General features: G+C 44.6%; 2 protein-coding genes across 3 annotated transcripts in view; one reads left to right on the forward strand and one right to left on the reverse strand.

Moving 5' to 3' along the window:
• The first annotated feature begins 3,312 nt into the window (after positions 1 to 3,312).
• On the forward strand, positions 3,313 to 12,986 carry CACNG1 (calcium voltage-gated channel auxiliary subunit gamma 1). Its single transcript, XM_050908598.1, has 4 exons — positions 3,313 to 3,553; positions 9,563 to 9,637; positions 11,758 to 11,895; positions 12,656 to 12,986. The coding sequence occupies exons 1-4, from the start codon at positions 3,313 to 3,315 to the stop codon at positions 12,880 to 12,882; spliced, it is 681 nt and encodes a 226-aa protein (XP_050764555.1). The 3' UTR covers positions 12,883 to 12,986.
• An 8,522-nt stretch (positions 12,987 to 21,508) lies between these two features.
• The window catches only part of HELZ (helicase with zinc finger), a 72,377-nt gene continuing 68,318 nt past the window's right edge, over positions 21,509 to 25,567 (reverse strand). For both annotated transcript variants that reach the window (XM_050908587.1, XM_050908586.1), the window contains exon 30: positions 21,509 to 22,973. In XM_050908587.1, coding sequence (XP_050764544.1) covers positions 22,642 to 22,973 — 332 coding nt within the window. In that variant the 3' untranslated portion in view covers positions 21,509 to 22,641. The remainder of the gene's footprint in view (positions 22,974 to 25,567) is intronic.

Below are 25,567 nucleotides of genomic sequence, written 5' to 3' on the forward strand. Positions count from 1 at the left end.
CCTTCTTCATCCCCATGGGAGTCTATTAAAAAACTAAAAAAACCCAACCAAAACACACACACACACACACATTTTGCTCTCGCCTTCCGTGACGGCAGGATTTTGGCCCCAGAATTAGGGAGCTTTTGGAGGGTGCCATTGGCGGTACTCCCGGTACTCAGCTATGCAGAGCCGACCATGACCGCGGTGGTCTCACCACACTGGGGCAATGCAGGCTCAGGAGCTCGAATATTGCGAAGGAGCTCCCATTTGAAGAAAGCTGTTTGCTGAAAACACCTTTGAGCTGAGAGCAGACGAGGCGCAACCTCCTCCGCTCTGGGTTATTCTCACCTGGGAAGGGTCTTCTGCAGAACAACGGTCTGCAAGAAGGGAATCACAGAATTTGGTTAATCTGGTTGTGGTAAATACTGAGGCTGGTCTGGAAGAAATACAGAAAAGTGCAGGTGCTGGGGAGCAGAGTCAAGCCAACGCCTCTGCTAGGGAAAAAATAATGCAATAGTTGGTCTTGAGACACCTCCTTTAGCATTTTCTCCAGTAGAGAAACATAATTGTCTCTCTCACTCACTGCTGCTAAAGTGCAACTAATTACAACCCTCCCTGCTTCCCAACAGGTCCTCATTAATAGTCTGTTTATATTTCATGTGATATTGATTTTTAAATGTGAATACTTGCCAGCTGACACAGGGAGACTGCAGGAACCGTTCCTAGAGGATTAGGTATCGTGGTCTTCTGCCTGTGCAGAAAACTTTTGGGGTTTCCCTTAGTCCTTTGCTCCTCCAGAAATCAGTTTTGCTTCTGCATTTGTCAGATGCCCACCTGACCCATGGAGGCCACCAGCCCCCCAGGGTGGGCAACTTCGCCTCCACACTGGGACAGAAGTTCCCAGGTCGGGGGCAGAGGCTCAGCCCGTGGGCAGAAGAGCCTTTTGGCTCTCGCCACAGCGCTTGCAGGGGCTGCAAGCAGCGATCACCAAATACCTGCCGGCAGTCCCCAAAAACACACCGAGCCTGTGCTGGGAGGAGGAGGCAGCAGCGCCCTTGCGATGCGGCTACATCAGCTCATGGAGCAAACCCACAGAGCCCATGGGGAGCGATAATCCCACAAAATAGTTGCTTTCCCATGGACCGGTGGCTCTAGGTCACTTTTTGGGGCTGGGGACAATGTTTCACCTCAGCTGCAGTAATGTGAGTTTTCAGTCTCCAGGGAAGCCACTGCTGCTCACGTTGAAGCTCATCGAAGCTCGTTCACACTCCCAGCTCCGCTCTGCAGGGGAGGGGAGGGAAGGATGAATTTTTCCCTCCTGATTTCACTTTAGTTGTTTCCTGGATATTATTAGGAAACTCGAAAAAAAACCAAACCCTGAGGAACTTATCCAGATCGGAGGACCTAAATGAGAACAAAAAGCGTGATTCTTGCCAACACTGGAAAAGACATAAAGACCAACACCAACAAAAAAATTAATGAGTTCCCCTGCAGTCCTTGTAGGTTGTAATTAGTCTAAAACATGATCATTAGCACGTGCTTCCTCAGCAACCAGAACCTTGCTTTGTGCCCACGCTTGCAAACACACATTCACTTTCCTCTGCTCAACTTGCAGAGGACCTGTGGAGTTTGTAGCACCAAGGAAGCTAAGTCAGGATGCAGCTCCTAAGATCGACTGATGTCTAGTGACATTTAACAAGAGACTACTTCAAAAGAAAAGGCATTACATTTTTAATGCATTCCTTTTCTGGTTTAAAGTCTGTTCCCTTTAGGCCTTTCCACTTTCATGAGAACTCTTGGTTCTGGTTTAAATGTAAGCCTTTAATATTTCTCCCAGCCCCAACCTGGCATATCACAGTCCTACGCCAGGCTGCGAGCAGCTTCCTTCGGACGTGCCCGTGGTCTCTGGTCCCTGCCTTGCCCCATGTCCCCAGTGCTCTCCCCGGTCCCCTTCCCCTCTGATTTTGCCCCACATACCTTCGCTCCTTCCCACGGCTCCCACCTCCCCAGCAGGACTGGGGCACCAGATGCTGTACCAGGTTCAGACAGGTCACCCTGCTCCCCGGGGGTATCTAAGCCAGCCCTGTCACACATCAAGCAGAGTAATGTTAACCCCTTTAAGTCATATTTCAATTACAGTTATTTTGGATCAATATTTTTTAACTTATTCTTTATTTTCTCTCCCTTTCCCACACTCCCCTTTCACCCTAACTCCTTGCTTCAGATTGTCCTCATTAATTTGAGCTGACACCTCTGCACCTTTATTTTGACATCAAATTGGGATGTTCATAAAACAGGACTGGAGTAGCTTTGACATTATCTTGACATGATAACATGATATTTGCAGCTTTCCACTGGCATTTTTTTAACCATTCTTTTGACATTCAGGTACTGTCACCCTCCTCAGTTTGACATCGCAATTGTAATGTCATCTCCATAGTGGCCTCTGCACCGACATTATCATCAAATTAGCTTTACGATCAGCTGAAATATCAAAGGGAAGGAGAGAGGTTGGCCCCAGCCCCAGCAATCTGGGTTCAGGGTGACAGAAGTCACTTCTGAAAGAAGGAAAGGATGTGCTGGGTGGCCGCTGGAGTTACTATATATGCATCGATGCAAACCTGGTTGGTGGGAAAGCAAGCGAGCACTCGAGAGGTTTTGCATTAGAAAAAACAGGCACAAGGAAAACAAACAAACAAACAAACCCGACTACTCAGAATACTTCAGGTTAGTTTAAAATAATTATAATAAAAATAAACAATAAAATAAATAAGTTTGCTTATTTTGCCACTTTCTTTACTCTGCAGCGCTCAGCTCTGGAGGGACATCCAGCTTTGAACTCCTTGCAGAGGCTGCCGCGAGCTGAAGGCGTGGGCGTGCAGTTTGCAGGCTCCGGGGCTATTAAACTATTTAGGATGAGACTGAACTCGGGCCCGGCACTATTGTAAACACAGATGTTTTTATAACCTCGCTGAAAAGTTAATCATCCTATTAATGCCTATTTCTGGGCATGCTGCAAGTCAAGAGATTACAGCCTTTGAACGGTGGCTGTAGCGACTCTGAGCAAGCGCCCGGCCGGTCGGCTCGTGGGAATCCAAAACAAACCCAGCGGGACGGGGCAGAAAGCTGAGCTCTGCTGGGCGCTGCTCTTATGTGCATTAATAGCCTCCTCGCTGGGCCGGCTGACACAGCCCAGCAGCTGTCTGCGGCCGCCCTGCTCTCCCCGGGCGGCGCGGGGCTGACATTTGCAAACGCTCAGATGCGCCAGGATTTCGGGAGACCTCGCGAATCACCCGCCGCGCTCCGCCGGGAGCACCGGTCCGGAGCGGGATGGACGAGAGCAAACCCCTGAAGGTCCGGCTGACCTTCTCCGTGATCCTGGTTGGCGTCTCGCTCCTGTTTGCAGCCGTAGTGACTGACCACTGGGCCGTGCTGAGCCCCAAAGTGGAGGAATACAACACCACCTGCGAAGCGGCTCATTTCGGGCTATGGCGACTCTGTACAAAGCGGATTTTTATGCAGGCGCAAGGTCCCAAAGAGAAGGGCTGCGGGCCGATAAGCCTGCCAGGAGGTAGGTGACCACCCACCAATGCACGGGAGAAAGCACCAGGCGGTCACGCCAGGCTTTGCTTAGGAGATCGCAGGACATGGCAGAAGGAAAATACGGTCCGTGTGCCCGTGGCACTTAATTTGGCATAGGGCTGCATGGGGCTGTTTCCATGTTGGTCTGCAAACACATCTCGTTGTCATCCCTCTTGCTGTAAGTGTGCGCTGTGTTGCCTTGCACGTCTATTTGTGACCATATTTGAGTCTCCTGTGCAACAACGACAGTGGCGGGGAGGAGGGGAGGAGGATCGGACACAGTGGAAATCACAGAGTGAAATTGGGATGGGGGAAATTTTGCTGACATCAGCCCAGGGTCCCGCAGCACCCAGGCACGCTGACGGCAGCGGCCAAGAAAGCGGATTTATGGGTCCACCATATGTAGCTGGATCTTTAGAATTTCTAGATCCATATAGGTACGAAGGAACTGCCTGTTCACGGCGGGCATTAGGTTATCTCTGAGCTATTTCAATAACAACCGTTCCTCAGGGCAGGGAGGGAGAGGGACCTGCAGTATGTTTTGCCAACTTCCAAAAAAAAGTCATAAACTGAGCTTGAAGCATTTTCCCAACGACTTACTGAGCCTCCTCACCTCTCGGCAGAGGCAGCCGGGTCCCGCACACGTCTCCACCACGGGTTCCTCCAGTGCAATCGATAGGGAGGGCAGCGGGGGAGCGGCCACGGCTGCTTTCCGGGAAGCCCGTTACATTCCCATGGTAAAAGGAGCTCATTATGTTTTTGCTGATCGCAAAGTCAGCAACATTCGCGCCGCACGCACTAATACACTCCCTCCATGACTGAGCTACGCTGCTTTTTTAGAAGGCTCATAGGGTACTGGATGCTTTCCAGAACAGAAATAACAGGATTGCCTTCATGTTAGACTCGCTGCTTGCAATGAAATATATATGTTAACACATATTTGAAAATTCCCTGTGAAAAATCTTACTGCCTGTGCTTACTGTATATTCCCTATATTACTGCAATTCTTTATCTCTTTGGCCAAATTACATGTTCTGAAGAGAAAAGCTCAGCCTCAGCGTTCGGATCTGCCTCTAACCAAATTTGGGAGCGTGTCATCCGTATGCTTAATGTCTCTCGCGAAGGTACTTATGTGCCTAGAAACATATTCCTCACTGTACGCCTTTCCTCGCACATGGAGGAAAACTCCCACTAAAGGAAAAACAATAGAAATTGGTGGATAAACACCAGAATTGCACAACTGCGGGGTAAATATAAAACTCATAAATATCCAGCTGTCTGCAAAAAGCAGATTCGTGGGCAGGGCAGCACGAAAGCAGCTACTATCTTTGACAGACATCAGCATGTGCTTGCACAGGCATTGAATCACATCCCAGCGCTGCCGTTCTGCCAGGCATAGTGAATAACTGGGTGATGATGGAGGGGCTGAGCCACCCGCCCCACCCCGGAGGTGGTTTTCCAATTTTTAAAGGTATTTGGGAATTTGGATGACATCCTGTGTCGTAATCAGCACCCGAGGTTTCAAAGGGCGAAATTCGCGCCTCAATTTTCATATATATATTTTAATCCCCGTTTTACTCACGTGGGGAACACAGCGTGGGCTGGAGGGGGAAAGCGCAGCCCCTGCGGATCCAGGCTGCTAAACGATGCTGCGTCCGCACGGCTCGCGTTAGACTGATTTCACACTTCTAGGAAGAGATGTCGGCAGGGAAACACCAGGGTTGTGAAACCTGCAGCAGTCGAGAAAATGAGAATGAACAAACACGCAGTAAAAGAGCAGATGTGGGCACTGGTTTTCCTGAAAATCATGAGACATAACCAGACATTACTGCCAGGACTGGAAAAGAAACATAAGAATTTATCACTGCATTAATAACTGTTTACCAGTCACTCCCTGAGGAGGAAATGGATGGCACGATTAACATTAGTTATTAGGTTTTGAGCTCAGCACAGTGCAAAATGGGGAGGGTGGCTTGGCTCGCAGTCCACAAAGCAGGACTGTGATTTAGGCAGAGCTTTAAAATTTTACAGCGGTCTTCCAAGGATGTTGACAAATTGGAAAGCGTTCAGCATCCTGCTGTAAGAAATAAAAAGATCAGGGAAATGGCTGTTAAAACTGCGCAAATTCAGATTAATACTGAGACATTTTTAACTGTGGTCCGTGGGCACCGGAGCAGTTTACTACTGGCTGTAAACTGAGTTCGCCGTCACTGCCAGCGACTCCGGTGTAGGTGTTGTGCTACAAAGTGTGCCCTTGCGCGCCTGCACGCTGGGCAGCAGCCGCGGGGATGCTCTACAGCCGGCGCGTGCCGCCAGCAGGTTAAATAGCTCCTTGTAAATGTGGGAACCTGAGTTCAGGCAACTGGAGAGGAAAAGTGCTCGAGCAAATGGGTGATCAGCAGGGCTGTCTCATTCCCCGTGTCCGTACAAGAGGCTCACTCTGCAAGACTGGTATGAAATTAAACTATTTGGAGATACCATCTCTAAAACTCAGTGTGTGCCAAAGGCCTTCCTCTGGCTTGTTGGCCAGGTCAGAGCCCAAGGTCTGGCCCCCTCCACCGCTCAGCCCTTACCGTAACACCTCCTCTAATCACAGCAGCAGGTCCTGTCTCCCAGACTCAACACAAGTGGAATCCAGGTTTTTCTAACCATCCAGCCCGCCACAAAACTCCACATGCTAGTGTCCACCACAGGTTCGAGAGCAAGGTGGGCTCCAGCCCCTTCCCAGCCTGTCACTCCAACGCTCATGGGTGACAGCTGCCACCTGAAACTCTGCACGGCCCAAACATCTCGTGGCCTTTCTGCCCTTTCTTCTTTTCCCCCATGAGGTCTCCATACTGCAGACTCCCAAGGTTCAACCGTAGTTCAATGGGATTGCACTTCTGCCGTGTCCCACGGCTGCCTCCAGCCCCGTGGCAGCGAGCGGCTGGAGAGGTTGGCTCTGCGCGAATAGAGGAAAGACAAATTGGCCCATTTGCCCCCGCAGAGTGGTCATCCAGGAATGGTGGATCTGAAGGGAAGGGACCAGGAGGGCTGTAAGGGTGGGTGACCTGGAAGGGGGAGGACACTGTGTGATAAACCACATGTTACAACCCTGAAGCTCATGCGAGCCTTAATGACCACAGAGCCCCTGGACTGTTCCCGTCAGCACACTGAGGTGACCTCATGGCAGAGATAATGCAAAGATTGCCACATAGTTTTCATCCATTATAAAACCCATTTTAAATCCTACCCATCGTGTAAATGTGGTGTGATACAAATGAGCTTTTCTCTTATTCATGATGGCACCAGAGAGGCATTGAAGTGCCTCAGTTCTCTTGAGAAACAGAGCGCCTTGTTGAAACAGATATTCCCAGCTCAGCAGAGCACCAAAGCATCTTTAAACTAAAAACAATATGTCATTTCACCAAAAACAATCCAGTTCTGTTGCCCCACAATAAATGCATTTTCCAAAAACACCTCCTCTAGAGCTAACCCACGTCTGTGATAACCCCATTTATCGAGCTTTGCTATAAGCCACGAGACGCAGAGGCAGCTCCTTTTCCTGCAGACAAGTCCATCTCCAAAAGAAGGTTTTGTGTGCTCCCCCTCTGATGAGCCTTCATGGACTGGAGGGTGGACCGGGCTGATTTGGTTCACCTGCAATGGACACGAAGCTGTGCTGTGTCCCCCATCACGCCATGTCTGGATGGCTTCACCTTGGGCTTTGTACAGTCAACATGCCTGGGGACTCCTTTGAGTTCAGGCTTTTCAGAGAATTAATTAAAAGCCAGCCCGAACAATCCAAAATAAAGTGTCCCAGTTTCATCCCATCTCCCGCCCCTTTAGCACAGGAGCCAAAGGATTCCCAGACTGGGATCACCAGACATGACGCTGGCAGAGGCACACAACCTCCGCTCTGGGGCTCAAAATTTGCAATTTCAGTCATAGAGGTCTGAGTTCAAATATGTTTCCTCCAGTCGTTTGCAAGGGTAATAAAGAACAGGTCAGGAGATGCCAGAGCTGAACATTAACCTAGTCTCCAGCAAGGAGAAGCTGCAGATGAAATAAAAGTCAGCTTATAAAATTAAGTAGATAAAAGCGTCTCAAAGGAATCTTCCACTAACAGGCCCAAAAATGCTGCTTTACAATTGCCTGTCTCCTGGGAGAGAGAAAATAAATCCTCCTTGAATCAGTAACTCCAACATCTGCCATTTACGTGACAGAAAAAACCACAAGAACCAACAGGTAACATACAGTACGCTGGTATCTTCTTGCCACTAGAAATTGATACTGTAAATAAGTACCAAAATGCACTATGTGCCCCCAGGCAGAAACCTGCAGCACACCCTGCATGGTCCTGGACCCAGGCTTTACCCCGCGACCTGCACTGGAGCAGCCTGTCCCAGCCTGGATGCTGGAGAAGACCACAAAGTCCTCCCAGACTTCCTCCCAGTATCTCCTGGAAACTGGTGCTAACTCCGTTATTTAATGGACAAGAGATGCTGGTGTTAACCAAGTGGCCCCTGTACTTCATGCAATCTTGGCGTGACTTCCCGGTCTGATGGGAGCCCAGCCCGGGGTGCAGGAGGGGTGCTGGGGCAGGCGCTGAGCGGGTCCTCTCCAGCCCGGCTCAGCAGAATAGTGCAATCAGAGCTGGCGCTGCTCAACACATCTCCACGATTGCACCCTTCCAGCCAAATTCCTGGCAAGCAACTGTTCTCCCAGCTCCGCGCCCCTTCAAACCTTCAATTAAATCAGTTATAAATAGCGAGAACACCCTCCACCCTAACCCTGCTGCTGCCAAAGCTTCGAGTCAGCGGGTCCTCACCAGAGCTTTCCCCACCCCGCTGAGACGCTGAGGCTGAAAGCCTCCCGTGTATCTACTGACAGCAATGACATCACTTCGCTGCCTGACTCTCGCTAGGCTGAGTATGAAACAATATCGTGGCCATTGAGAGACTCAGCTACCAACTTTCCTCCTCCCAGTATCCCCCTGCCCCACAATCTTGATCCATGTTCACTTCATAACCACTCTATAAATAACCCACGTAGCTGGCAGCGTGCTCATGTTAAGTCCAGATAGAGGAACTTCATAAAGTTCCCGCTGTCTAACTCTGCTATCTTATCAAATTAACTTAATAGACTGCTCTGATGGAAGCGAACTCCGGTAAAGCCAGGTTGTGCGAGAGCCTCTTTGCCCTTGACTCGTAGGCTGTGATCAGCCTCCCCTTCCCTGGACAACTGTTTGCCGCTTCAGATAGCTTTTGTCTTTTTTTACTGACAGCCAAAAAAAAGCCCTTGTGTCCCTACTGTAGTAAAACACCACGTGCCTTGCTGCATTGCAGCAGCCTCATCTCTGGGACCCCCGTAGCGTGGTGACATCCCCCACCCATGCAGCAAACTCCCCTGGGCTGCTCCCTGCTGCCAGCCACCGCCGCACAGGGGTCTATGAGCTGGAGGAGGGAAGAGCCAGGAGGGAGAAGGTGGATGAGGACGCTCCATCCTCTCTTTGTGGAGTCCAAGCTCACCACAGGAGTGGTGACCCTCCTATGGCCGATGGGGTGATGCCACTATGGAGTGGGTTGGCAGTGGCGAGGGGAGGTGAGCTAAGATGCCAGCTCAGCTGCGGGCACGGCAGGTCTCATCGCCAGGAAATACAGCTACACAGAGAGGCGGAAACATGTGATGGCCGAAGACAGAATGAGAAAAATTATCTGTAATTCATATTTTAAACAGATGAGCAATCAGTGTGCAAAGCTCTCGCAGGGAGCAGCCCACAAAAGCTATCAGAGGGGGCTTCAGCCCAGTCCATGCTGGAGCCGGTGGCCTGGCATGTGCGTGCCACTCATCTGCTCCCGAATAAAACAGATCCAACTCCAATTTCTCGCTATCACCAAGGGTAGGGAACCTTAAAAACATTGCAAATTTGATACATCAATAAAAAGCAAATTCAGTTTTACTGCATTTTATCAGAGGTTTCCAAGCGCACAAAATTAAATTTCCTTTTCTCTTTCAGAACACAACTGCTCCTACTTCAAGCACTTCACTCCAGGACAGAGCTCGGAGATATTTGAAGTAACCACCCAGAAAGGTACAAACAATCCTGAAAAATATTTTCCTAACTAACTGAGGTGCACACAAGATCTAAGGTAAAGGAGTCCCCAGAATGAGGGTTCAATCCTGAAAGCAGCAGAGGAATTGCTATCAGATACCACCAGCTGGGAAAAATGTAAAAAAAAAAAATGCTCTGAACAAGGTCAAATGCCAGCTTCCTAGGAAGAATAACTTTTATATATAATCACACTCATAAGTGTGATTTTACTTAAAGTTGTCCCACAAATATATAACAATGTCAATACGCATGAAACCTGCAAAAAGTCTTTTCAGCATAAAAATGACTTTACAACATTGGCACTGTCCACGACACTCTGAGCCTTTGCCATCGAAGGCAGAAGACATTAATAAAATCTAAATGAGTAAATCATACGCCAAGCAGAGTCTTGACCCTGAGAAGTACAGAGGCTCTATGAAGACCATTAGGAATTTTATGCTTCATATTGATTTTGTATGAAAGTCATGTAAAAACCAGAATGATCAATGGAAGGAAGGAACAGAGATCCTACAAAGACATGCACAATCAGTGTTTACAGAGCATGGATTTTGAAAACAGTCTTTCACAGATAAATTTCACATTTCTAATAGTCCCTGATAAAGCCAAATATTTTTAGCACTCATCTAATGTGCTCCTCTCTCTTTCTCGCCCTCTCATTAAGGACAAATTCCTTTCTAGTTTGCCACACAACATATTTTGCTGTGGAGTAAATGAACTGATGATTACATCGCACACATTAAACAATCTGCTTTGCTTCCAGTGGAAATGATAACAGTGGAAAACCCTGCACACAGGTTTTCTAAAAAAGCAGGTTCCTAAGACAGGAAAGACTGGGAATTTTAAGTGGATAGAAGAGCATATATCTGAGCTACCTGCTTTTGCTCATTTATGTACTATCAGATCCAGCCATCTGATCTTAAAGATGCACCCAATGCTGCCTTAGTCATTTCAGAAAAAAATCAGGAAGAACTTCTTTTCTTTGAAGCAAAAGAAAAAGCTTAAGGCCCAGCAAAAGATTTTACATTGAAACGAACTCTTTCAGGCAGTTCTACCATATAGTAAAGAGAAACATTAAGGAAATTATAATAAAACAGTGGTATGAAAAGCAATGAGAACAAAGAGTGATCTGCTGTTCCCTTCCGCAGAAATAGCTACATTTTGATGGGAGCTAATTAGTAACAGGCAAAAAAATTCTTCATGATTTTGCCTGGGAGATAGATTCTTTTTAATGGCTTGAAAGGCAAATATCATCAGGCACTGTGATGTTCACGCATGGCTACATGTGTTAAATATTAAACTAATGTGAAAACGAATGCAATATGTAAATGAAGGCCTGAATTATTCAATTAGCAATTTTTCCCCTCCATTCAGGCACTGAAGTGTGCTTCGGCTGGGGGAAGCGTCCAGCGCACATCTTAGCTGGCTTAGCAAAAACCAGGACATTTTATGGAGGGTTTAATCCTATGCCCTGAAGAAGCTGGGTTTTCACAGAGCTGGAAATCATTGTCTTAAAGGAATTACAAAAAAAGCTGCTATGCAAACACTTCACCTCTGGCCTCCTGCCTGCTTTGCCTGCTCCGACTTTGAGCCCTATGGAGCATCCAGCTGTCTTTCTGCATCGGTACAACATCAGCACCGTGCACAGGGGCCTTGTCGGGGCTCTGCAATACAGACACGGAATAAAAATAGCATAGAGCTGCCTATTTACTCTGAGAGCAGAGTGTGGAGTGATGGAAGAAATGAGAGCGTGGAGCCCAGTAAGGTTTCGACAATAACATCTATGCAGCAGAGCTAAAACGACTCAGCCCAGAGCTTCATCAGACCAATACAGGTGCCATTTGCTCTTTCAGTAAGCGTTCAGAAAGTATTTCCCTCTCCTGCTCTGTTTTTATACCCTTCACATTCAAAAGATACGTGGCCAATACTTGCCCTGGCTTTTATTTGAGAGAAATACTCAATTCACCAGAGCCCCCTCTCCTCAGCCACAGGATGATACGTATTTGTCGGAGCGACCTACTGCAAAGTCACAACAGCTGATGGGAGCGTGCTCAGAATTTGCATACATTTGCATTTTTTTGGTGTTTGTTTTGCTTTGGCAGAATACAGCATTTCAGCTGCAGCCATTGCCATCTTCAGTGTTGGCTTTGCAATCATCGGAACAATCTGCGTCCTCTTATCCTTCAGGAAGAAGAGGGACTATCTGCTGAAGCCAGCATCCATGTTCTACACCTTCGCAGGTAGGAGGCTCGGTGCTCGCATACTTGCGCTCAGTTCATAGGACAATGTAGAGAAATTTAGATGGATCCTGGGAGGATGGAGACACTTCTAAAAATGCCCTGAAAGTGGCGTTTTCTTCCTAGCCACAGTCAGAGTGCAAGTCCCTATGTGGTGCTCCAGCTGAAGAGCTCTGAAAATGTCCTGCTCAGCAAGCATTACCCAGCAGCTTGTCTGTATTTTTTCCAACTACCTTTAAAAGGGGCACTTCTAGCGTATTCAGTGCCAGCCCCAGTCTAAACCAGGGATATACACTATTCTAGCTCATTTATTAAGACTCAAACCAAAGAAATAGCTGATCCAGACCCAAAATACACAGCTGTCTCCCAAAAACATGAAGACTGCATTTTTACATGAGCTAGTAATACCTTGACATACCACAATGACTGAAAGACAGAGGTGCAAATTGTCACCTCAATAAAAATCTTGCTCAATCTTGGGAAAAGCTCCCTGGGGAACGCAATTACTCCTCCACCACTTCGAGTTTCCCATCCGAGGCTGCCTAAAAGATCACACTGAACAAGTCAGCAGCTGACTTGGATGGCCTGTGTTATAGCAGAGCTCTAAGCAGTTGCAAGCGTTGGTTCCTTCAAACGTTGAAGTCAATGACTCACCTGTGAATCTCACTGCAATTCCTGTATGCAAAAAGACAGACGAGGTGGTTAATTAAGGATGAAAAATTGACAGCTGGTTATTCAACCCACTGCTCCTATCTTCCTTCAGGTCTCTGCATCATCATCTCTGTTGAAGTCATGAGACAATCCGTGAAGAGGATGATCGACAGCAAGGAGACAGTCTGGATTGAGTACAGTTACTCCTGGTCCTTTGCCTGCGCCTGCGCCTCCTTCGTCCTGCTCTTCGTCTGTGGCATCGCCCTCCTCCTGATCGCGCTGCCTCGCTTCCCCCAGAACCCCTGGGAGACCTGCATGGATGCAGAACCGGAGCACTGATGTTCCCAGCACCCATGAAAAAAGCCAGAAAGTGTTCTGAAAAGATTTGTATTTTTTAAAATGTCTGGTTCTCACTATACAACGTGCACTCCATTAACGAAGTCATTACTGAACCAAGGCATGTTCAATTGTAATTATTGCTTTGTTTCTTCTTTGTTTTTTTTCTTTTTTTTTTAAGAAAGCAGAAAGAGCATTCAGCACCAGCATGGGTTGTGGGTGAATGGCACTGCTCTGTGTCAATTTGGGGATGCCCTGTGCTGATGCAGTTGGGGGAAAATCTGTGTGTGAGACAGCTCGTGCCACAGAGAAGACAGCTTTCTTAGGGAGAAGATATTTGGTGTAGTTGGGTGTAGATCCATGAGGGATATCGGGCTTTTACACCTCACTTGGTCAGAGAGAGACAGTGAGAAATTCTAGCTTTGCGGGGAGTCCGTTTCCCCATTCATGCCGTACTCCTCTACCTCCCTAAGAAGGGTTAGCTCACCACTCTGGAATAAGTTGGAGATCCTTATGCTATTCTATTAAACTGTTAAAATTGGGGGGGGGGGGGAACAAAACAAACAAACACACACACACTTTGCCTAGCATTGGGATAAAACTTTCTCCTACAAATTTACACCCTGCAGTTCCATTCTTTTAAATTAAGCACAAAACCCCCACAAGATATAGTTTTTGTTCTGCTTACACTTTGATGGCAAAGCCAAGAAGTACTGAACATTAAGAGCGATATTTCCCTTTAATAAAAAGCGTAATCTTCCAGTAGCATGATTTTCTGGGAAATTATTTCAATGGATGAATCACTTGGCCCATCAAATTCTGCTAGGTCCAGAATGTCGTTCTGGACAGTATTTACTGCATGGAGCTCTCATTTGTTCCTCGTGAATGGGCTTTTTAAGAATACCGCACTTTGCTCACTGCATACGTATATAAAACTACATTTTAGGAAAAATCCTTCAAGGTAGCTGCCAAGAAGGAAGGAGTTAGACTGAAACACCCAGGAGAGTCAGCCCTGAAAATACTACAAAAGCGCATCGCTGTTTATGCATGCTTGAAGAAAGGTACACCCGAGGCATCGCTGCTGGGGGATGCTGCGGAGGCTGGTTGCGTTGCAGAGCCCCCGCAGTGCTCTGCCGCGGCCGCCTGCAGCACTGGGAGGGGACTGGGGGTCCCCCAGCCCCATGCGCTCACCCAGCCCCTCCGGCCGAGCCCTTTGCACCATCACAGCCCCCCAGCGCCAAGAGGCGAGTGTCTTTTTTTTTTTTTTTTTATAGTTCAATATTCAGAATCCGCTCAGCATTTTCCCCCCAAGTAGGAAAAAGTATGTGTTTTACATTGCAGCTTTTTCACCTGATAATTTAAAAAGCAGGAGAAAAGGAAACTGAAGCATCTTTCCCTCCGCGCTTCGCTGTCCACAATTCTAAAGAAAAACAGAATTTGGAACAGAGAATTTCTGATCAATTTGAAGAGATCTGAAATCGTGACATGTTCAAATATTTAAAGAAATTACCCAGCAATTTTGTGCTGGTGCGAGGGGCTGCCCGTGGCCCTGCCGTCGGCCAGACCCCATCCGGGCATGCTGAGACCCAGCACCCCCAGCCAGACTCAGGCATGTCTCCATTTTCCCATCAGCAGAGTGGCAGCGAGAACAGAAGCCTTTTGTGAAGTTGCATTAATATTTTTCAAGCTCTTTGAAGTTGAAAAGCACTACAAATAACACATATATTATAAAGTTTTGGGATAAAGCATTCATTGGTGCTCAGATCTGAGCATGAGCTGGGGAACTCTGCCTGTCTCTCATCATGAGAGACAACTGCAAGTCTTCAAGTTGTCACTGAACCACTGTGAAACGCTAAATGGTTTTGAAATCTTATTTTTGGGTACAGAGCTGACATTCTCGATTTGCATTTTCATTGTTCAGGAAAACAGAGGCTAGTTTCTAGGGAGATCCTTTACATGCAACAACAGAAAGGAAAGTAGTTGTTGTGACCCCTGCGGTGGCTGCCCCCAGGTTGGGATATCCAAACATACGCAACACAGATTAATCGAAGCAAAGCAGCTGGCAGGCACAAAGGCATTGCCAGCTCAGCCATCATCATCTAAATGACCTCACCTTGGACATGCAATGGGTTGAGATAAGTGAGGTTTGGGGACGTGGGTCTAAGTTCATCACCCCATACAGACTGGTGGCATGTCCCGTGCCCCCGGGAAGCCCTTCATCCACACCTTTTCTGAAGCACCATCCCTCTCTTGCAATGCTTCTTCTGGGACAAAGTAATTTCTAGGTGGCTTCTTACCCCGAGGGGCCAACTTGTTGCCCAGCCAAGGAGCTGCTTACTCCCCTTCGTGATATTCAAAAGCAAGACGTACATATTTCAGATAAACACATCCTGGAAGGTCTCACCCGTCTCACGTGCACTCCCACTTGTGTCAGGGCTGAACAGCTTCGTCCAAGCCCCAGTGAGGGCAATGGAAAGATTCCCAGTGAGTGCTGGGGTTTGGCCTGCATCCAGAAGTTTTACAGCCTCTCTGGGCTCACTTTACTCATGAGGCAGAGAAAACACACAGCTCACAGCAGCGAGACCCTACACCCACAGGCAGCAACTGAGGCAGCTGAGCTAGATGCCTCCTGAAGCTCTTAAACTCACTGAGCTCTATTCTCTGTCTGCTCTAAGTTGAGGCTTCTTGATCATTCACTACTTCGCATGGTCCCTGCAAGACTGAGAAGCATGCGGATGACTTCATTTTCTTCTTCCAGATACTAAGAAATGCTGATGAGGGACCCGTCCATTAAATTGGTCATTGGTATTCACAGTGGGAAAGGCACTGCTCCTACAGCAGGTTTGTTCTGCCATATCTAAATCTCTCTGCCAGGGAGCCAATAATGTGTTTTGAGAGTTAATGAAAGTAATTGGCCTTCATAAAGGAAAAGGAAGAATGTGATGTTGGGGCGGAGCTGTAACCAATTTCAGTTTTCATTCTCTCAGCTGAGCAAATAGCAGGGAACAGCCACCGAAAACTTCAGGAACGTAGCATGAAAATGTGAAACGTCCTCGCTGGCAGGGAGTCATCAGAGCGCAACGGGGAAGGGAACCCGGCTGCCACACAACCAACAGGAGCACACGGGGCTTTGGGACACGGCTAAAGAACCGAGTGGGAAACACGCACCAGAGAGAGGAGGAGACAAATTAATTCGCAGAACAAGTAACTACCACCAGCCACCATGAAATCCTGAGCGTTGGTCCTGCCACTGCCAGACCCGTGGACACTTTCGGTCATGGGTCCCCTGGGCACGTGCCATTTGCCACTCCGTAAACCAGCATCGCTGCCCGTCCCCTCCTCAGGGCTCCCACACCGAGGTGCCCCAGGGCATCGCGTGTGACACCACGGTACTGTGAGATTTCGGTTGCTAAAGTCTGTCCACCGCACTGCAAAGCCAAGTGTTATATCAGAGAGTCAATACGACAGAAGACGTGAAGTTTTTTTGTTTATGTAAGATTTGCTGTTAGGCACAAGGCGTGGAGAGAAATCTGCTTCCCTTATTTTTAAATGCTGTGCTGTGTGAATTTAATGTGCAGAAAAGGTGCCAGACTAACAACCCTGAAGAACAAAATTGCCTGTTTAGCAAGCAGCTAGCTGAGCTCTCAGAACAGCGTTTATCTGCAAAGAGGTACCGCAGCAGTAACAGCCCAGCCCCAGCCCGGTGGGGGACGAAGAGCTCACCCCGAGCTCGCAGGTCAGCCGCATTTATAGCACACAAGGGAGCACAGATGGGTGCGTGCAGTGAGGGCTTCATTCAGAAATCTTGGTACAAAATCCTACTTTTCCCTTAGTCCATGCCTGAAAAGGGCCAGCGTATGCACGATGCTCGGCTGTTTGACCACCCTGGCATGTAGGTTACAAAAGCACAGGTATACTTCCTTCCTTCCTTCCTTCCTTCTTTCACCGATCCCTTTCCACTCTGTCTCTTCCTTGTGGCCATCACCTCTTTTTTTCGCCTTACTTTGAGAGTTGTGGAAATGATTTCTAGAAAGTTCCAAAGATCTGAGAATTCCCCCCCCCCCTGCAATGAGATCCTTGGCCCCGCTGCAGAGGGGCACTTTCTCTCCTAGGCTTGATAGCTCTTGAGGAACATACCTGATACAAGAGGTCATCAACGTCAAGAGACGGCTGTTTGCAGCGCTGCATCCTGCCAGCCCCAGGGAGGGCCTTGGAGATCAACACCAAGCCCTTGGGCTCCATCCAGTGTGCTACAGTCGGACGTTTGCACGCCAGGAACCTGACCAACGTACAGAAACTGTTTATAGAATAAACCTCACTTTAAACTTCATTTAAAATAAGGTCCCACTTTCCATGGCGGGACAGCGCCCCTTTGAAAGTTGTATTACTTTTCTAATTTAAACACTGGAGTATTAGGCCGCTCTGTACCATAAACTACACACACAACAATAGGACCTGTTTTAAATGCATCCATTTAAATTATTTCCCCTTTCGATTATCACCAAGGGGCAAGCAAAGAGCGTCACGTCCTTGTTTTGACTGAAGTAGAGGATGAGATTGTTCTTGCTTTGTCATACTTGATCGACGTCCTGGCTCCAGTGAAGCTATTGAACATAAATTCAAGCCATACAGACATCACATATGCACACTGCATCTAGACAGGCAGCGAGCTGCCGAGCTGCTTTTCTGCTTTCTACAAAGAAATGCAGAGAAGGGAATAAACTCTGATTTCTGGCCTACTTTCATTTTTAATAGAACCAGCAGCACAAGTCCGTTTTCGCAGGGTTGCACCCCAGGGCTCTGGTTCAGTTTTGTGCCCAGTGCCACTGGTCTCACCGAGAACACCGCGATGGCTTTACAGCTGGTCTTGTGAAAGTATCTGTCCTTCAGGAAGGAGCAAGTCTTACGGAAAATGGACTGACAACATCTTCTAACTAGTCTTGGTAATTCAGATCACAGAGCATTTTCTGTAATTTATCAGAAGCATCTATTAATCCTTAATGAGGTAAAAACTTTTCAACATTTCTCAACTAAAGCTAAAGTTGCCAAAAAACCCCACACCGAACTGACATTTCCATCGCATTTGCTGTAAATCCTTTTACTTCTCTTGAAGAAAAAAAAAAAAAAATTTAGAATGATTCAATCCTTGCTCCCTGACACAACTAACAAAAAGATACTGGCACAAATATTGCCATACCAACAGAAATAGCCCACATTTCATGTCAAGGAATATGATGTGCAAATTTTTATAGGCACCACAGATCATCACCATCCGTCTTGACAAGCTAATTGTCTGCAGTTTTTCTAGGAAAATTAGAAACTTAAACTAACAAAACAAATGAAATGAGCTGAACAATGATATGGGCAGAGCATGAAGCATAATGGGCTTATTGCTCTGGAAATGTGTGGATTCAGATATGCTCGAGTTGACTCTAAAAAGAAAATTTAGAGTGGTCAAACACACTGCTGTCAGTGCTACTTATAGTGGAGATATCACATACGTAGCAAAATAATTGCTTATAGAGCAAGGTCTCTGCAAAAAAACCAGCTGAACTTGACAAATTTGGGAACAAAACATTAATTAATCAAAACAAGGAATAGTACTCGCAGGGTTTGTAAAGTCAATGGCAGCGTTCACATACTGCTAAGGGTCAGCAATGCCATAGCCCATACAACCAAGTAAAGCGGTACAAACTACACTAGATGACAACTTCCAGGAGAAAATAAGGATGCAAGGGCTTTGGTTCTAACTCGTCAGCTTTTATGCATAACAGCTATTTATTAGTTGTATCGTGGAAACACTTAAGGCTGCCATCCGAATGGCAGCCAAGCATTATAAAGGGTGAAGATCTATGCGAGAGAATGGAGAAGGGAATCGTCCCTATGACACGCTCTTGGTTACGAGGCACTGTGGACAGACCCGAGAACGCATCCCCAGGTGGGTCCCCTGCGCTTCAGTGTCCTCCAGAGAAGGGAGACCAACACACAAGAGAAAGCCAGAGAACTAACGAAGTGAGGCAGGGAGGTACCCCGAAGCTCCGCCTGAGGCCCTGGCTGCAGCGGAGCTCTTTTCAGAAACAGGCTGATGACTGCGGGCAGGAAAGGCAGGAGCAAACCAGGCAAGCCGTGGACAAGCACATTCATATCCCACGCCATAACAAAGTTTACCCGGGACACCAAAGGAAAGTACTACACCATCAAAAGGGGTAAGCGTTATTTCAGAATCCATCTCCAAGTTACCTCTGCACTCACGGAAGAGTGCAGCACCTCCTCCGGTTTCTTTTTCTGACTTAGTAAGGTCAAGTTTAAAGCTTGCAGTTTCGTAAGAAATCAGTCTTCAAGTATACACAGGGAAACCTACCAGCTGCATTCACTAAGTAGCTTTTTAAAGGGTCAAAGCTCTATTTGAAATGCAAAAAGTTTAACTTTTTAGAGTCCAAATATTTTTTTTTTTTAAATCTTTCTCTCAATTCTTTATTAGTTCTTAACACCACACTGACAACCTCCCATGAGCTATCCAGATTTTTCTCATGAAAAACTGGAATTAAATAAAACCAGAACTTATTCTGATATTAAATACAAGCTTTCTACATTTAGATCTGGATGACCTTGTCATTTAAATTTTCCACAGACAACAGTGGGCGTTTATTCCTGGACAAGGAGCATGGGATTTGGCACTAATTGTACTTTTCAGTATAAAAAAGTCAAGGAGCCAAATGCCTAATTGGTGTATATGCCCAAGCCTCATTTCCTCCGAGTGGAGACAATTTATACAAACCCAACTCATAATTTTGAATTTTCACTGTAACTGTAACAGCTCCGTATTTACAGTGCAGCCTGAGCCAGTGCCCACTGGAGCCATCTGTAAGGCTTAATTTGATTTTAATAAGAGTTCAATTAAAGCCCTAGAAGAGTTTACAATACAGTTTTGGTGTTTTTTAAACAGCTATGACTTCAATTAACATTGGATAATTTGCTCTAAAAACAAAAGATTGCACTCAGGGCTATATACAAGACATTTCAAAATAAATAATCTTTTGGAAAAAAAGTGACTCTAAGAAATGCAACTGATTCATGCTAAATATTTCCAAAGCTGATAGTCAGAAGATCTCTACCATACCACCCGCAAACTCCTGGGTGAGAGCACTTACGAAAATTTATAACCAAAACCAGCAGGGATTTTCATAAAGTTATAGAACTGAAATTGTAAGTCAGAGAGAAAATGCTCCTTTATCCGTAATATTTTCAGCGTAGGTAAAATGCCAGTGTAAAACAGAATAAAATGTGGCGAGATGCAACCCTCTCTCCCTTAACTAATTGACAGATAGCAGTAAATTAACAAGTGATGTTTATTAGTTTAATATTCAAATATGGTGAACAGAATCAAAAGACTGCTCCATATAAATGATTTTGAAACCCCTGAAATTACAATGCCGACTCGGCGAAGTGAAGTGCATTTGAACCCTACCTCTCCTCTGGCATAGGCTCGCACATCTCATCAAGAACTCCTCACAGACTACAACGTTCAGGCACACAGATTCTTCTTCTCTCAGAGCAGTGCCAGGCGCTCCGTTGAGGAGAACTGGCACAGTTCCGCTGAAATAAAAAGACTGAGGCTAACTGACACTGAGCACACGCCCGGCTCTTGCAAATGAATCTCCCATGGACCTACTTCTGCAGCCGTCAGCTCGGCAAAAACCCATTTAACAGTAGTTTTGCTTGATTCAAGGTTGCAGAATTTGGCCTCTACTCATTTTTGGGTCCTCTTGATTTGATGCCATATGCTGAAGTGCTAAGCATAACTTGGCAGGGGCTTTCCCCTCCCCCAGCATCTTTTGTTTGGTACAGACATTAGGAAATAAATTAACGAGTTATGCGTGCTTTTCTTTACAGCAAAAAGACGACGACGTTTTTCAGATAAGTTTCTGAATCATAAACCAGCAAAGATTTATAATAAGAAATTTATATGCAAACTTCTGCAGTGTACTGAGTTTATCGGCCCCGTTACATAAAGACCCTTGCCTTACACCAGGAAGTCGAATGCAAAAAACCCCTGATTGTAACCAGAGCAAAAATCTGATTGAATACAGCAGCAGCCACTGCTCATTAGTAAGGTGTCCCATGGACAGCTGCAAAAGTCTGAAAGCACCCCCACACAGCTCTACAATTTTAATTCTTGTATGGAATAAGTGGAGGAATACTGCAACTACACCCAGCTCAGTCCCTGTAAAATACTTCCCAGATTTAAAGTTACTTCAAGTGTAAAAGGAGGACTACTTATCTGGAGAAACTACACAAACACCCCTCTCTACCTCCCCAGCTGCGAAAGTATGAACAGTGTGCAAGACCAGAAATCTTCATGGACAAAGTTTATCTTCTGAGTTTTCATTCACACTTGTTTCTTTAATTTTTAAATAGCCCATAATTTTTTTTTTTTTTTTTTTTTTTTCAGTTTGTATTCCTAAAGGGCCAGGTTTGTGGAGAACTTAGCAGAACTCATATAGATAAATAACCTGGTAACCATTCTTATCCCCAAAAGATTTAGATTAATTTGGATACAGCTTTGACAAACATTAAATCTCTTCTTTAATGGTGTTCCTCAAACAAAACAGTTAGCAAAATATCTGAATTTCCTTGTATAATGTCACATTTTAATGTAAACATCAAATAATGTACCAAAAGTTTTACCGGAAAAAAAAAAAAAAAAATTAAAGCGGCACAATTCTTTATACCACTGGAGAAGGGGGGAGGAAAAAGCCAGATTACAAACATTTACACATGCATAGTGGAAAAAAATTAAACAAACAAACAAAAAAGTATTTTACTAAATCCACGCATTTTTTTTAAAATAGTTATTAAATCTACTAAGCACCAACATACCTAAAAATTTATTTTCAGCTTCATGATTCATTTAAAAAACCTATCAAATTAACTTTTCAAACAAGCTTATATTACTAGCTTGTCCAAAAATAAAATGTAGAGTTTTTTGTTTTTTGTTGGTTTTTTTGTTTTTTTTTGTTTTTTGTTTTTTTATTGTTTTTTTTAAAGTATACCAATACTTTTTATCTGAATGTTTCCAAACAATGGCATAGGTGTCTGCAAAGAATGCCTTTACTTTACCCTACAGTGGATGGAAAATACAATACCACATCATACAGAATCTAAAACTATAAAAGTCTGAGAATGCAGCATCCCTTCACAAAAAAGCTGATAAAACTGAAAGTATTTAGAAGATGCTGCACCTTTATTTAAAAAAAAAAAAAAATTAAATGAATTTAAGCAGAAATAACATACATTTTTACATTAACTGGCCATTTCTGGTACAGAAACCCAGCATAGTATGCTAATGTTATTGAATAAATGTAAATGCTACTTACAATCTTCTTAAATACAATTTAGACAAACTTTTTTTTTCCTTTTTTTCTTTTTTCTTTTTTTTTTTTTTTCCTTTTTTTAAAGTTGTACAGGTAACCTCTCAGCTGCTAGTTTAATGCAACATATCATTAACATTACACAAATTAAAAAATAACGTGTGTGTTTTCCTACAGAAAAGCTTCCAAAAAACCGACCCACATCAAAAAATGCAAAATAATGGAATATAATTAAAAAAATTAGTTGCAAGTCTAGCAGCAAAGCAATTAAGTGAGGATATATTTACTAATATAAACAAAGGGAATATTTGCAACTACAGGTGAAGCCCCAACTACCTTAGATCTACTGACACAAATAAAAATTAAATTCTCTCTAAAAAAAATAATCTGATTATTTAAAATAGGAGTAAAAGCCATTGCTACCTGATGAACTACCTAGGCTAAGTTCCTGAAACAAAGACAAAGGGTCGCTATTCTTTTTTGTCTGCTCAGGAGGAGGTTTGGGCTTTGGTGGAGCCCGCAGAGCACTTGCGTAGGACATGACGGGCTTGCTCCCACCAGCGTTCTGCTGGCTGTTGCTGTTCGACTCGACGATCTGCTTGTTGGGCATGAGAGGCGGGAACTGGCCAAGATGCTGGAGCACGCTGTAGTTGAAGGAATTGGATAGCTGTATGTTCTCGGCCTTCAGGTGTTCCTCTGGGGGCTTGACCGTCTTCGGTGGAGCTGCGAAAGGAGTAACCAGAGTTTGTCTAAATGAACAGCTCTGACTTAGGAAATGTATCTACAGTAACCCAAAGCAAGTACCGAGGGGTCCTGAAACTACCTCTCCTGGTAACCCCCCCTCCAGTCTTCTGTGTTTAGTCACTCTGGGTCCTAGGGAATTTCTCATTATTAAGTTATCTAGCTTCATTTCCAACTATTGGATCCTGTATTATCCTTGTCAGCAATGCCAAGACGACTGACATTATTAAACATGTTCTCCATGTGCGTGTACCTACGGAGTTCATAACACTGAACCTGCAATTCTGCACAGGTGGATTCAGCAGATGCACTGAAGGTAAGCTGCTTCAGAAGGGGATATACTCTAATTTAAACACTTCATCCACTGAGACAGCACAAAGAGTATTTCATTCTTCTTGCTTTATAGCTTAATAGGCTAAAATTAAAATTTACAGCACCATATATAATTCAGACTCCTGAATGCCAACCAACTAATTACTGATATTTTAGTCTGAATGCATTCCTGCTAATTGATACGTTCTTGCTCCACATTTAACAACTCCTGTAACTATCAGAAAAAATGGTGCTTTAAACCATAGGTATAAAACTGCTTTCAAGTGAAATTCCTGAATCCTAATGAGGTATCTTACTTTTGTCTGGAGAATTCCACTGTCTTACATAGCTAGAGAAACTGCACACTGAAATGCAGGTATACGTTCTATCTAAAATAGCCTAGTAGCTGGGCAACAGATATATTCTGTAATTATTTCAATCTTTGAATGTATAATGTTATTTTTAAAGCGCACATACAAAAATGTACCATCAAATGAGTACAAAAGTAGAAAAACGTGAAGTATACAGTTGTTTCTCACTGGAAGGGTCACACGCAGGCTTTTGTTTTTGACAAAGTAATAAAAAAAAAAAATCCAACCCGTAGAAGAATGAATATGGAAAGAACATAAGCAGAACAGTTTTGCTAGGGTTGCTACGATTCAAAAAACCCCCAGAACAAAAGCAAGAACACCTCCCAGAAATAACCATAGCACTCAAGAGAAGACAAGTAATGACAAGCAGGGCCAGAGGTTAAAGCTATGTGTGGCAGAGGTGTCTAACAGAAGAAAAAATATGAAATAAACATCTTGAATAAGAAATAATTTGCTTTCTATCAACAGAAAAAGCAATGCAAATCAAGCTCTCAAATTGCAATTTTGGAGTGCCTGCATATAACAACACTGAGCAATTCACAGCAGCTCTCCTCGCATAATCCATGTTGATACAACCGAATACTTGTGCCGCAGCCATTTCTGACGTACAGGAACTAGAAGCCCTTGAACGGGCTGGTGTCGTGATTGCTCACTCTCAGGCAACAAATACAGGCAACAGGACTAGTTCATAGCATCTAATTCTCACGGGTTTTTATTTCATGGATAAAAATCAATGCTAACCAGAAACACTGAAGTTACTGGTCATTAACCCTTAGCACTATAAAACACATTTGGGCTTTAAATATGGTCATCATAACCAGTGAGCTGTAAATGCAGAAAAGCACAGCAGCCATAAAAATGGAGATTTGTTTACGTGAACTATTAGATACAGGGCAATGTTGCATACACATTTATTTACAAAACAGAAACCATGTTTAACGACAATAAAAAATATTTTTGTAGCAAATGCAGATACTAGTCAAAACTTGCCCCTTTCGTTTAGGATTTATTATTTCACAGCAAATGTATAGATCCAGTACTTCTTTACATACACATATTTCCTCCAAGGATTTTACTCACAAATATGTTCTCAACCTTTACATTAAAGCAAGGAAATGTGGTATCAGCTGATCCCAACGTAATCTTGCTAGGATTCCTGAGCTCCTATTAGATAACCACAGAGTCTAGAGAGCAACTTCAGAGATGGATGCCACTCTTGATGACAAATAATATCATGCATTCAGCTCCTTGATTTTCAGTAAAAATATAAATAGATTGAAGGAGGTGCCCTGAACTTGAAGCTTTGAACTTAGCACAAAAGATGCTGCCATAAATACGGTTTTGTAAAATAACATTTTCACACTTTGGAAACGAAAATGCACATTAGGAACTTAAGTCTTGAGTACTGTCGCTGATGTAAAGTTTTTTTTCATTCAGTCTACACTGCATGTTTCTACTTCACAATTACTATATTATGAAATTACAAGATGGTTTAGGTTTATAAAATTTGACCAAAAGCAATTAGATCTTTTAAGGGCAATAAAACCGACTTATAAATAATTTTTCACATTATTAAGTGTTTTTAATATTCACACTGGAAGACCGTTCGTAGTTTTATTAATTTTTTTTTATTATCATTGGAGATCCTTAAAGCAAAATCACGGAGAAGAAACTATATTATCTTGGTAATTTTGTTTTTCACAAACATTAAAAATATGGAGAACAGAAGAATAGCTGCACTGCTCCAACTCTCTACTTGCAACTTTTCTTAAATCACTGAAAAGTTAATTTAGTTTCTCTCTGCTAAATCAATCAGCACTGCTACTACCACCAGGGAAGCCAGGTTCCAGTGTGATTCTTTCACGGTGAGAGTTTAAACTTCATCATTACTTT

The sequence above is a fragment of the Gymnogyps californianus genome, chromosome 19, assembly GCF_018139145.2.
Source record: "Gymnogyps californianus isolate 813 chromosome 19, ASM1813914v2, whole genome shotgun sequence".
Classification (NCBI taxonomy): Eukaryota; Metazoa; Chordata; class Aves; order Accipitriformes; family Cathartidae; genus Gymnogyps; species Gymnogyps californianus.